This window comes from Sorghum bicolor, chromosome 1 (assembly GCF_000003195.3).
Source record: "Sorghum bicolor cultivar BTx623 chromosome 1, Sorghum_bicolor_NCBIv3, whole genome shotgun sequence".
Taxonomy (NCBI): Eukaryota; Viridiplantae; Streptophyta; class Magnoliopsida; order Poales; family Poaceae; genus Sorghum; species Sorghum bicolor.
Window position 1 is genome coordinate 59039583 of NC_012870.2, and position 13930 is coordinate 59053512.

Sequence of the window (13930 nt, forward strand, 5' to 3'; positions counted from 1 at the left end):
ATCCACAGACCAATGTCGTTTTAGCAAGTTGTTGACGGTAAGAATCTTCTTATGTAACAAAGTCCAAGCAAAAAAAAAAAATCTACATTTGGGTTCTGCCTTCGCCTTACAAATTGGCATAAACCTCAATTTACTGAATGCACCTTGAAATTGGATGTTGTAAGCGCTCTTAGTTGTATATTCGCCATATGACATCCAACACCAGAAGATACTATCTTCTCTATTATATCAACCAATTGAATTTGACCGATGGATTCAACAACACATATTCATTTATTTCTTGTGGAGTTAGTAATGAGGGTGATGTGAGATCTCCAACCGTTGTCCTGTAAGGACTTTTCTACCGTAATGTTTTTCCTTTTTTGCTTTTTTGAACAATGTCGATGCAATATTCTTGGGAGTATGCCCATTGATCCAAGATGATGTCCAAAAACTAGCCATTTGGCCATTGCCAATTTTTAGCATACTGTGGATGCCGTATATATAGATTATATATGTTGGAACTGTTTGAAGTTTAGAAGAATAGCACATTTGAAGTATCCATCAATGGTGACACATATATTCAATCTTTTTATTTTCCACTGTTTGGAATTTGATCATGAACCCGAACAACAACAGGGATCACATACTAGCTAGAATGCAGAAGACTCAGTACTACTATTTATTAGCGGTGCATTCTCTGGTGCAAATAAACATGAGCGGCCAACTTGGCTTGCTGCCGGATGAAGGGCATGCAAAGTCTATTAGAACTGGATGTTGGAGTTGTAGAGGGTGTCGGGCTTCCAGGATGCCGGGATGACGTTTGGGGCGACGAGCTTCTTGCCGGACTCGCTGGTGAGGCGGATGGAGAAGGGGCCCTTGATCGGCTTGGGTGTGTCAAACCTCCACACGGCGCCCCAGGATTGCTTCATCGGCTTGAACCCCGGCGACGCCTTGTCCTCGAGTTCCATGAGCACGATGTTGCCGTCGTCCGCCACGTTCTTGACCAGCACGGCCAGGTAGTTGGGGTTGGACCCCTTCTCAACGTGGAACATGATCTTGCCCCCAAGCTTGCACCGCACCCTGCATGTAGGACGACGGGACAGCGTGTAATAAGTTTTGCTGCCTGTTTCATCATGTGCATGCATGGCATATTGAAATATACACACAGATCGATCGATCATGGAGAAGCTATATATTGTGTTTCTGAGATCGTCGTCGTCTTGGCCAGCAATATAGCATGCATGAAAATATATGCATTTACCTCCTGAACTCCACGTTCATGATGCCGCAGTGGCGGAGCTTGTCGTTGAGCCCGGGCTTTGCCAGGGAGCCGAAGGCCTTGCCGCTGAAGTCAAAGTGGTAGGGTGCAATGGGCTCGTAGTTCATGTCGGTGATGAACACCGTGATCGGGTTGCCCGAACACTCCGGCATTTCCTTGCATCTCACCTGCGTATATATAAGATCACCTAGTGAGATGATCTCTCTCTCTCTCATGCATGTGCTGTTTGGTTTGGTTGCTATTTATATACTAATGTACATACCTCGTAGCATGAGCCGCAGCCCTTGCCGTCCTTGAAGATGGGGACGTTACCGCAGGCCGTGAAGCCGTTGTAGGGTGGCAGGTTCACGTTCTTGATCCCGCACGCACCGCCTGCATCATATTAACACATGCATGCATGATCGATCGATCGGTTGACCGACTGCTGGCCGAATTGAATTCCGAATCTCAAGGCAACCTTACATACCATTGTCGTCAGGGCCGGCACCGTTGGGCTGGCCGTACCAGGTGGCCCTGGCAACGAGCCATTGGCCGTTGTAGTTGGTTGTGATGTTGGGGCCAGGCGGGAACTTCTTGGGCGCGCACGAGCCGCCGGTGACGAGCGCCGCAAGGACAGCCGCCATGGCCACGATTTTGTTGGCGAGGGATCCCATCGCGGGTGTCTTCTTTGCGCTCAACTGTGATATTCGACGAATGTCGCTCTGTGTGTTTGTGACTGATAGACGATAGTGCGGGGCTAGCTACTTATAGGGAGGACGGGTGGATCAGCAGCGCTGGCGATGTAGCAGGGGTCAGCGCTGCGCGTTGGTGGGCCGCTAGCATTGGATGTAAACCTGGGAAAGGTTGGGATCCCGCATCATTCCCAGATTTACTTTGGATGGACGATGCGCGAGCGCGGCGGGAGTTTCACGTAGGCGGTAGAGACCGGTGCGTGGTCTGGGATGATCGGTGGAGAGCCTGGTGTTGCGCTGTTCGCGCTCCCCAGGCTTCGCTGTTGTCTGTTGTTGGTTCGAAATTGAAGAGGCATGCATGCATGGCAATAGATCGATGCATACGATGGACAGATGCATGATGCGATGTGATCAGTGCTGTGACTAAGAGTATTTGGATGCGGCGTCTGTGTTTTTAGTTTTGGTGGATTAGTAAGGAACCACGTATGAATGAGTATATATATATAGCCGTATCTGTGTTTCTTTGGTTTCCATCTTGTACATTTCACTATGATCGCCGGCAAATTACCTTCTGCTGTAGAGGATCATGGGATTCGACCAAGACAGTCCGAATTTCAGCGAAATTCATCTATTTTGGTTAGGTCCAAAACGAATTTTATACTTCAAATCTTGAAAATAATTGGACCAAATTTTCTCAAAATTCGCCCATTTCGGTTGGGACCGATTTTTTTTCCAAAATAAATCCAAGAATAGCTACTCCACGTACAACAGTACGGAGTATATGGCTGCATTGATATGCATGTATGCTCTTCCATACTCTTGCAAATCAGATGGCCGATAGTCTCGGTAGTCCATATCATCCGACGTCGTTCGTGGTCCATATAATCATTTAAAAAAAGAAAACAAAAAAAAAGAGAAAGAAACTAGCCGGTTTGGTCGAGTTTCATAATTTGGCAATCAAAAGTTGGGCAAAGATATTTGCCACAGATTTGGCAAGATAAATATGTAGATTGAGATCTAAATCATACACTAGTAAGGGCTAGCTCGCTCGAGGTTATAATGAACCTTCAACATGCAGCAAAGAACTCTTGGGATCGACTTAACGGATCTAGAGATCGGTTAGGCCGATCTAGAGCCCGTCTAACACCGCAAAAGCATAGGAACACCTCCCAGAACCCATCGGGAAGGAGCATGGCTAGATTTGTTCTAGGATCACCGAGGCCACCTAGAATACAGATGAATCTCAATGGGAGATGCAACGAAAAACAAGAGGGGTTGGAAAAGGGAGTATATGTATTATTGTCGATTGTGATCTAGGATCCTCGATCGGCCATGATCATCTCGTATGTATAGAGGGAGTGGTCTTATACTAGTAGGAAAGCGTCCAAGATGCAATCTTCAAGTTTCCCATGAGTTTGAAAGTGTTGGGATTGAGTTTGGACTCTTGTTGATTTAGACTGACAGGTGGGTGAGAAGTTTCAACTTTGCCAAAAGTCAGAACTTCTAATAGGTAGGGTGAGATTTTCTTGAGATAGTAACTCCATGCGAACTCTAAATTGGACATTCCATATATGATTTTTGACTATCTCGATAATAGTTACATGATGATGAAGTCTATTCTACATTTTGTCAACTTCATAAAGTGGATAATTTTGGTTGTCAATAGTAAGGTATTGACAAGTTTTGACAACAAACCAAATAGAGACTAAAAGCTTAGCTTTCCCGACATCTAAAATTTGGCTATCAACCAATCACGTGCTAAAATGTTACTGGCCACAAGTGTAATACCCGGTTTTAAGAACAAAATCAGATATGCATTATATGTGAGTCTTAGAAGCCAAATCTCACATATAGCTACAATTAAGGGGTAATATCAAAAGTCAATGCATAAATATATAACGTACTTAGTATAAAAGATATAACCTTTGATAGCAAACAGTGGATAGACAACTCCAAACTTCGGGTATCAACTTCACTCTACAGGTTGATCACAAGCCTAAACTCCTCCTGAGGTGTGGGGGAAAATAGCAAGAGTGAGTCCATGTCGAACTCCATAAGTATAGCAACTAGATTGTATAGATCCCACAATCTCATGATCAATGTGATATAAATAATGTAGAGAATTAAACAATAAACAATGCACATCTTAACACAACAAGAATCATCACCCTTAATGTAGATGTCCCCAAGGCCGCTCCTGACCGTGAGCTCGGCTAGTATACTAGTTTTAACACTCTGCAGAGGTTGTACATCTTTATCCATGAGTCATGATTTTACCCTTTTGCCCGAGGTGATCAGCCTCTTAACCCACTACCAAGGAAGGTCGGCAGGGATCACTATGAAGTCTTTCAAAAGTTCATCTAACAAGTTAGGGCCGTTTGGTTTCATTAGTCAGTCTGTGTGATCCACCCGCAGGAATCGACGGTCTGCTATTCCCCAATTGCGCCACACGGGTAACCGCTAACGAGCTAGAAAAATTACTCATACTTAACTAAAGCCAGAGCCATTATAGCCCTCATGGTTGCACTATTGTCCCGGGTGATCATGTACAGACAAATCATCAAGTTGCTAAAAAAGTCATCTTTATCCTTTATTACTTAACATTAATCTAGTCACAAGATTATAGTCACAGAAATAAAACCCAAATGCTATACTTGCCCTTGATCCAATTGCTCTTGCTGATCCTTTTGGTTCTGCTGGCCTTACTTGTCAAGGCTCTGACCTTGGTCACCAAAAACTGCTCACCGTCTAAACTCGGTCATCGATCATCAACACACAAACAAATGGAGACAGCAAACGCGAAGTAAACAAGGCTACAATTAGAACAGTACACCAGTCATATAAAAACAGTATAAAAAGTTTATAAAATGATTCTACGCATCGCTACGATCTCACAAACAAAAAGATCACGAAAATCGGAGCTAAAACGGAGAAGTTATGAATTTTCTATAGAAAAGTAATTAATTAATTAGGGTCACGAAATTAAAAAGTTTCAAATTAGTAAACCAAGTTTACTAACGCGTAGATCTTTTAAATACGAAACCAACGCAATTTGAACGGGTCAAATCAGAGTTCAAACGAAGTTTTCATGAGCTAAACAAATCCAGTGGCAAACTTGTAATTTGCTGAAAACGTATTTTTGAATTAAACCAGCAGACTTTACGTTTTCAAAGAGAAAGCATATTTCCAAAGGACGTATACGGACCGCGGGTTCTATTCTCAGAAAACTGAGGGGCTCTTTAGAAAGATTGACCCAGAAGGGGTATCTTCTAATCGGGTGCGTTGATTTCAGATCGGATGGCACGGAGGAGGTTGGGGGCGCTCGACCGGCCGTCGGCAACTCAGGCGCGGCATCGCCATGGCTGGGGAGGGTTGGAGCTCGCCGGAGATCAACATCTAAGCGATTTAGGGCACTATTTGAGAAACTAATCGCATAGGGAGCAAGCGGAGGCCAAGGCGAACTCACCCAGGGCACAAGCGGGGTCAGGGAGGGCTTAGTGAAGGTGCTCGATGTGAGGTGGCGGTCGGTGGCTCCCTGCATGAGTGCGGCATCGATGAGGGAGTACTAGAGCGCGATAGAGGTTAACAGAAGAGTCTCAGCACCTTTGTAGACCCACTTCGGAGCTCGGCACACGATCGATGGCGCCCTAGGTGCGGCAGAGAGTAGAGGCGACGGTGCGGCCGAGCTTGGCACTGGCGAGATCCCAAAGACGGCCGCGAGACAACGCTAGGGCAAGGAGACACTTGCGACCACGCAAACAGGAGGAAACGGAGGCGGTAGGATCCCTGATCCCCTTTATAGGACCAAGGTCCGCGAATCGGGCTGAAATCGCCAAAAGATTGGGCAATTTCGGTAGGAGCAGAGTCCTACACGCACCCGACGCGGGGTTGAAGAAGGGAAGGGCGGCTGACGAGCGGGCCCGAGACGTCAGTGTCTCCCGGCGTGGGGTCTGCGCGTCAGTGAAAGAGAGGAAAGGAGGGGGGCGGTTGCTGGCCCGGCGCAGGGTGGGAGCTGGGCCTCTTGGGGCCAAGGCCAGATTGGAGAAAGATTTCTATTTATAGTTTTCCTTTCCCTTTTCTCTTTTTTTTCTTCTTTATTTCAAAGCCAATTTAAAAACAAATTTGAAAAGCATTTTAAAATCAATTTGACTTACCTTGAACTTTAATTAAATCCACACAATACAATAGAACAAATGCCCCAAAAATGAATGCACAACCATGATGCTAAATTCTATGATAAGTTTTATTTTAAATGAAAAATATTATTTTTCTATGTTTTATGAGTATAAAAAATCATAATTAAATTATTTTAGCTCTATTTCCCAGAAAACAATTTTTAGGGTGTTACAACAAGCCCCAATGTAGGGTAAATATAATGTACGCCTATTAGTGGGGGGGCACCACACATGGTAGGCGGTGAGCATTTTTGTGACTGCCAACCTCCAACGAAATGGTGCAGTTTCTTTAAGGTCAACCACAATCGACAAGAAAAATGCTAACTAGCAACAATGTCAAAGGAGATTTATATTTCTTAGCAGTTATACTTGGTCTCTCATGGAAATTTTAGGGTGCCGAGGTAATTTCTTTGTCAAATTTATTTCTTTATTAAATTTAGAGAGGTTTGTTTTATTAGACAAAGAAGTTGTATATTTCTTCGGGCTCTATAACTTTGATATAAACTTTGCCTCCATACGATATTAGTATGTTATATTTTAGCTTTAAAATAAGCAGGCATCTCAAGCTAAGTGCTTGTATATGCATTCTCTAATGCATAACAACACAAAATTATAACTTTTATTGGATTAATTTACTAACAAAAAATATATATCATTTTCCAAACATGTCAATGGAGCATTTATGTCTATAAAATACAATGTCTAACTAACAAGAATGCAATGAGTTCACTGTACCGGTGGTTAAGAGAAATATGACTATAAACTATTTTTTCCTTGGCAGCTACAATAATTTACTTGAGGGTTTGCACCCAAAGAAACTAGAACTTCCTTGGCGGTTTCTAGTTACACCCAAGGAAACGTGAATTACCTTTGGTGGTTTATAATAACACTCAAGGAAACATAGAATTACCTTGGCGGTTTTGACTAGCACTCAAGGAGATACAAATTTAACTTGGAGGTTTGGTTTAGCACTCAACAATATGCACTTTCTTGGGGGTTTTATACAACCCTCAAGGTAATTGTATATCCTTGGGGGTTTAATTTCGCCCATCAAAAAAATTGCTGGCCCTCAAGGATACTCAGTTTTCTGGTAGAGTTGGCACGAACTAAAACTAAATTTAGGGCGTAGAGAAGCCATATACTCCCCCGTCCCAAAAAAAGTGACGTTTTTTATTTTTAGAAATCGTATTTAACCGTTCGTCTTATTCAAAAATTTTATGTAAATTATAAAATAAATAAATCATTAGTAAAGTATCTCTAATGATAAAATAGGTCTTAACGAAATATATAATATTTATGTAAAAATTTTAAATAAGACGGATAATGAAATAAGATGTCTAAAATTCTAAAACGACACTCTTTTTGAGATGGAGGAAGTACATCAACTTCTGTTGTTGTTGTTTTTTTAATTTGGCTGTGATGGTTCTGAAGAACGTTCGATTTTGGTTGGCACCAAGAAAAACGTGTGAGAACATCAGCGTTCACACACCCGAGTTTTGCAAATCAGCAACGACAAGATCTGTGCCTTAGATATTTTTATCTGATGGTGGCTACAAAACTCGAGTGCCAGGTGTCCAGGACTCACGAAAACACCGGAGTATGCATAGCCAAGTTATAACTTAGTTTTCTTTATTTACGTATTATTCAACCCTTTTTATAGCAGGTGGTTCCAGTTATGACGCGTCTGTGGTATAAATAGGGCGGTGTCAGAGATTCCAGCCGCATGTGGAAACGTTTATCACACGCGGTTGACTTAAGCCAACCGCCAGTGTAACACTGGCGGTTGGCTTAAGTCAACCGTCTGTGGAAACATTTTACCACAAGCGGTTGACTTAAGCAACCGCCTGTGTTATCTCTGTATAAATACCCCTTCTTCCTCTCCGACCAGAACAGTATCTCGCACCCACCTTCCATTGGGGGCGATTTTGGAGTTCTAAATTTCTCAAAATACAAGGGGTGAGGTTTTGATCTTCATTTCTAGGAAGGAGGTTGCTAAAAGAGGTTATTTTATGTCCCTATTGCCTCAATTTGAGCCACTTTTTGGATCTAGGGTTTCACCATGAGTGAGAGAGAAGAATAGCTAGCCTTTTGTCTTCATTTGTTGATATGGTTAGATGAGGTTGTTTAATATGGTTGGATAATGTCTCTCAACATGTTTGCTTCTCAATTTAGCTAGTTTTTACAAGATTAAACCAATGGTGTGTTCTTGTATATTTATGTAGAGAGATAATTATTGATTTTTTTTAATTATATGATAGTTAGGTTTTTTATTGTTACCTTCCACATCATCTATCTATTTATAATGAATGTTGTATTTATATAGTTATGCTATACTTAGGTTTTCTAATTTATGTCTCTCTCTTTATAAATTTTTCAATTTATTTATCCACATGTATGTATGTTTTATGAGTGAGAGAGAAGAATAGCTAACTTCTTGTCTTTATTTATTGATATGGTTAGATGAGGTTGCTTAATATGGTTGGATAATGCCTCTCAACATGTTTGCTTCTCAATTTAGCTAGTTTTTACAAGATTAAACCAATGGTGTGTTCTTGTATATTTATGTAGAGAGATAATTGTTGATTTTTTATTTTTTTTAATTATATGGTAGTTAGGTTTTTTATTATCACCTTCCACATCATCTATCTATTTATAATGAATGATGTATTTATATAGTTATGCTATACTTAGATTATTTTTAAATTATGTAACTTAGGTCTTTTCCGTAAATCTCAAGCTTAACCATAAACCCTAGCTAATAAACCCTAGATAAATCCTTTGTAAACCCTTAGATCACATGAATGGTGTTTTACAGGTAGTGATGGAGAGGTCATTTTGGATGTATAATTTATCAAGACTAGATCCATCATACATAACTGAGGTCCAGAGGTTTATTGATGCTGCTCAAAACAATGCTTCAAGAACAAGAAAGACGCACATACATTGTCCATGCATGGATTGTAGAAATCTTGTTGTATCTGATGACATTCAACAAATCCTTACTCATCTGGTCCGTCGAGGATTTATGAAAGATTACTTGATTTGGACAAAGCATGGAGAGGGTAGCTCTGCGCCTTATACAACTGGAATTGTGGACGGGTTTGAGTTCGTACATGAGACACAACAACCTAATACCGATGGTCTAGCCACTCAACATATTGTGCCAAATGTTCCTGATCATGGTTTTACTAGAGGAAATGAAGATGGCACCGAAACTAACATGGCTGCGGAAGATGCAAAATTTCTAGAGGCAATGTTGTGTCGTCATGCGGAAGATCCATTAGTGTTCTTCATGAAAGGTATGGAGGCCCTAATGAAGGCAGCAGAAGAGCCTTTGTATGATGAGTCCAAGGGTTGCACCAAAGAGTTCACGACGCTGCGGTCTGTGCTAAAGTTGTTGGTGTGCAAAGCTAGATATGGTCTTTCTGATGCTAGCTTTGATGCGTTCTTAAGCATTATCGCAGACATGCTTCCTAAGAATAACAAAGTGCCTGCTAACACATATTATGCAAAGAAGCTAATCAGCCCACTCACAATGGGTGTTGAGAAGATCCACGCTTGTAGAAATCACTATATCCTATATCGAGGCGATGATTATAGGGACTTGGACAGCTGTCCCAATTGTGGTGCAAGTAGGTACAAGACAAATAAAGACTACATAGAGGAAGAGTGTGTGGCCTCTGTGCCTAAGGGAAAAAACGAAAGAAGGCCCAACAAAAGACCTAGAAGAGTAGTTCAAAACCCACCGGCAAAGAAAAGGAATAAGTAGACTATTATGCGCAGAAAAAGATTCCTGCTTTGGTGATGTGGTACCTTCCTGTGATCGATCGATTGAGGTGCTTGTTTGCCAACCCAGAGGATGCCCAACATATGAGCTGGCATGCTTCTGATGAGCACAAATACGATGGGAAGCTTCGGCACCGAGACGATGGCCAGCAGTGGAAAGATTTCAATGAAAACCACAAGGACTTTGCTAATGAACCAAGGAATGTTAGGTTCGCACTGAGTACTGACGGAATGAATCCATTTGCTGAGAGGAGCAGCAAGCACAGCACATGGCCAGTGATCCTCACCATCTACAACCTCCCTCCATGGTTGATGCAGAAGCGAAAGTACCTTTTACTAACCATCCTTATCTCTGGACCTACACAACCTGGAGTTGATATGGATGTTTTCTTGGAGCCCTTAATGCAGGACATGAAGATACTATGGGAAACAAGTGTTCATATGTTGGACGAGTACCGCAAAGAATCATTCACACTGAGAGCAATTATCTTTGTTACGATCAATGACTACCCAGCTCTCTTTACATTATGAGGGCAGTTCAAGCGAAAGTTTGGTTGTGTGGTATGCATAGATGACACCGCTTACGTGTCTCTAACTGCATCTAAGAAGATAGTGTACATGAGGCACAGACGCTTCTTATCAAAAGGACACAGGTACCGGCTGAAAAAGATGGATAAGTACTTTGACAATAATAGTGAACTACAGACTACTGCTCCATCAGGTAACAATAAAGGCCAAAGAGTTTTCAGCATAGTCAGCAAACTCAAATTTGTTTTTGGGAAGAAGACAAAAGATGGAAAACCAAGAAAGAATGTCAAGCCAGCTCCATGGGCTACATTCAAGAAGAAGTTGATTTTCTTCGAGTATTTGGAATACTGGCCAGAGTTAGACGTCCGCCATGCGATCGATGGTATGCACATTCAGAAGAACGTGTTTGAAAGCGTAATTGACACCTTGTTGGACATGAAGGGCAAGACAAAGGAAGGATTAAATTCACGCTTGGACATGGTACAATTAGGCATAAAAAAAGAACTTCACCCTGTTAGGCTAGAAAATGGGAAGTACCACCTCCCGGCAGCAAGCTACAACCTCAACAATGAAGAGAAACATGCGATGTGTGTGTGGTTGAAGAAATTGAAAGTCCCATCTGGATTCTGCTCTAGCATATGGAGTATTGTCTCAATGAAAGACCTTACACTCACCAACTACAACTCACATGATTGTCATGTCATATTGACTACTTTCCTCCCTATTGCCATTAGGGCTATAAACCCAGTGTGGATAAAGGTTGTAGTTACACGGTTGTGCTACTTCTTCAATAGGATCTCACAGAAGGTGATTGAACGTGATGAGTTGGCGTCTCTTAAGGAATTCACAGTGGAGACAGTTTCACAGTTTGAGATGTGTTTCCCCCAGCATTCTTCGATGTGATGGTTCACCTTGTGGTGCACTTGGTTTCACAAATAGAGGCATTGGGTCCCATGTATTTGCATGAGATGTGGACGTATGAACGTTTCATGTCAATACTAAATGGCTATGTATCAACTCGTGCTCGCCCAGAGGCGTCTATGGTAGAGGGGTACTTAACCGAAGAGGCCATTGAGTCCGGAGGTCCATTCTGCAATAGGGTCCTAAAAGACCAGGTTGCAATAGGTTTGCCTCCATCACGACACGAGGGTAGGATGAATGGAAGAGGTAGGATGGGAAAGAAATCATACGTCCCAAAAGATTACAATTCAGTCCTCGAAGCACATCACAGCGTCCTGCATCAGCTCTCGATAATGGAACCTTTGATCAATCTACACATTTAAGAGCTTCAAAAACATAATCATGGGCACATAGATGAATGGATAATGAAGGAACATAAGAATCAGTTCACCTCATGGCTAAGGGAGCAGGACATTCCAGATGGGGAAACACTCGAGGATCGCACCATCAAGGTCTTGGCATCTGGGCCATCACGCCAGGTCACGACGTGGCAAACCTATGACATTAGTGGCTTCACGTTCTGTACCAAGTCCAAGGACCAAAAGAGCATGGCACAAAACAGTGGTGTTTGATGCGACGCCTTAGACTCTGAAACTGGTGAGGAAACAACTTACTTTGGCTTTGTTGAGGACATATGGGAACTAGACTATGGTACATTTCAGATCCCTGTATTTCGGTGTCAATGGGTTGAAGACAAACATGTCACAGTGGACAACTATGGGATTAGAGTTCTAGATCTAAGCAAGGTAGGCTACAAAGATGATCCATGGATGATGGCTAACCGTGCTGCACAGGTCTTCTATGCTGAGCAGGTCCTCTCTCCTAATGATAAGAAGAAAATTACGGACCATCCAAAGCACATAGTTTTCCCTGGAAAGCAACAAGCCATCGGAGTTGACGGTGTATCTGACTTGGATGAATTTAACCAGTTCAGTGACATATCTCTCTTTGTAGACGACCATCTAGTAAAGATAAGGAATATTGAGCGAAGCATTCCATAGAGCTCGTTGCCCTAGGTGCGTCACGATGGACAAGGAAAAACAGTAGCTGCCTAGATTTTATTTGTCATTTGCCATGTAATCTATTTATGATAAAATGTGTACCTTATGCTATGTGTCCTTCTCTATTTCTACATGTAAGACCCTATACTTATTTCTACATCTAAGACTTACCATGTCGTAACACTTTGATATCGTATTGGTCTCAAACTTTTACTAAGGGTTACTAGTGCCATTGATGTTCAATCCACCAAGTTTTGGATTTTTCTCATGTGGTTTGTTATTTTATCCGGTTTAATTGAATTTCCATGCGACGTCACCTACTAATTAGCGCTTGAACTAAGTCTACCCCTAAAATGACTCCAAATGGTACCAAACTTCTCTACAGGGACTTATATACCATAGGAAATAAAACTTCCTTGTGGTTGGTGGAAAAACCTAGTGGGATCTAGGTGTAGTCCACCATTTTTCATCTCATTTAGCACAAAGAAAAATGTAATAATAGCTTGCATGACCAGAAAATCCTAAGATCTTGTGTGGAGTTATCATTTGAGTGTAGTAGCTTGCCAAAAAAATTCAAGATATTTGGAGATAGGCATAACATACATGCTTCACAAACATATAAGAGTCATTCCACCGAACTATGCTCAAATATATGGTTTCCTCATATTTATATTATCAACGATAAATTGCATAAAGGAATATTTTTTTCATAGCATTTACACACTACAATAAAGCTAACAAAATTGGATTTACATTTTTCTGGTATTCCTAGAATTATTTATGTATTAAAAAAGATATGAGGGACATATTCAATTTAAATCATTTTAAATAAAGCTGCATACAAAAGTACCTCAAACATGAAATTTCATATTTTTAACATGTGTATCTAGTCAAGAGGAACACAACAAAAATTTTTCACTAATTTAGGACAAATATTTTTCAAGATATGATTTTTTGAACCATTTAAATAATTTCTAAAAATATATATAACGAAAACTTTAAATAAACTGAAAATACATTTATACAGGCGGCCCTCTGCGCGAACCGCCTGTACTAATTTAGTACTGGCAATTGTCTTAGTCAACCGTCAGTACTAATGCATTAGTACTCATGGTTGTCTTAATCAACCGCCTGTAGAAATGATTTCTACATGCGGTTGACTAAGACAACCGTCTGTACTAATGCCAAACTATATAACCCTCGGTCTCCTCCGCTCAAAAATTTTCTAAGTCTGGCGCCGTGTTCATTCAAACTAAGCCGACAGGCTGCCGAAATTTTCCACCGCCATCGGCGCCATCGTCGCCGTTGCTGCCGTCATCGACGCCGTCGCGCGGTGAGCCTCTCCTCCGCCCTCGACACGGACGCCGCCCCGTGGTGAGCCTCTCCTCGCTCTCTCTCTCTCTCTCTCTCTCTCCCTGCGCATCCTCGACGTGGCGGTGGCTGTGGTGGGGGCGCGGTGGTGGCGCTGCACCGGACGGGGAAGGGGGGCGGCCGTGATGGTGGTGGTGGAAGGGCAAGGGGTGGCCGCGGTGGCGATGGTGGAAGAGG

General features: G+C 42.1%; 1 protein-coding gene across 1 annotated transcript; it reads right to left on the reverse strand.

The window, feature by feature from the left end:
- Positions 531-1972, reverse strand: LOC8062828 (expansin-B9). The gene is made up of 4 exons (XM_002467494.2): positions 1728-1972; positions 1524-1633; positions 1244-1428; positions 531-1062 (listed from the first exon to the last, which is right to left on the reverse strand). The coding sequence occupies exons 1-4, from the start codon at positions 1912-1914 to the stop codon at positions 744-746; spliced, it is 801 nt and encodes a 266-aa protein (XP_002467539.1). The 5' UTR covers positions 1915-1972; the 3' UTR covers positions 531-743.

Excerpts from the sequence above, each read along its gene's own strand:
- LOC8062828 (XM_002467494.2), bottom strand. The coding sequence starts at position 1,914 with ATGGGATCCCTCGCCAACAAAATCGTGGCCATGGCGGCTGTCCTTGCG. Across the intron at positions 1,634-1,727 it reads TGCCGGCCCTGACGACAATG|GCGGTGCGTGCGGGATCAAG; the intron begins GTATGTAAGGTT and ends AATATGATGCAG. Across the intron at positions 1,063-1,243 it reads ATGAACGTGGAGTTCAGGAG|GGTGCGGTGCAAGCTTGGGG; the intron begins GTAAATGCATAT and ends TCCTACATGCAG.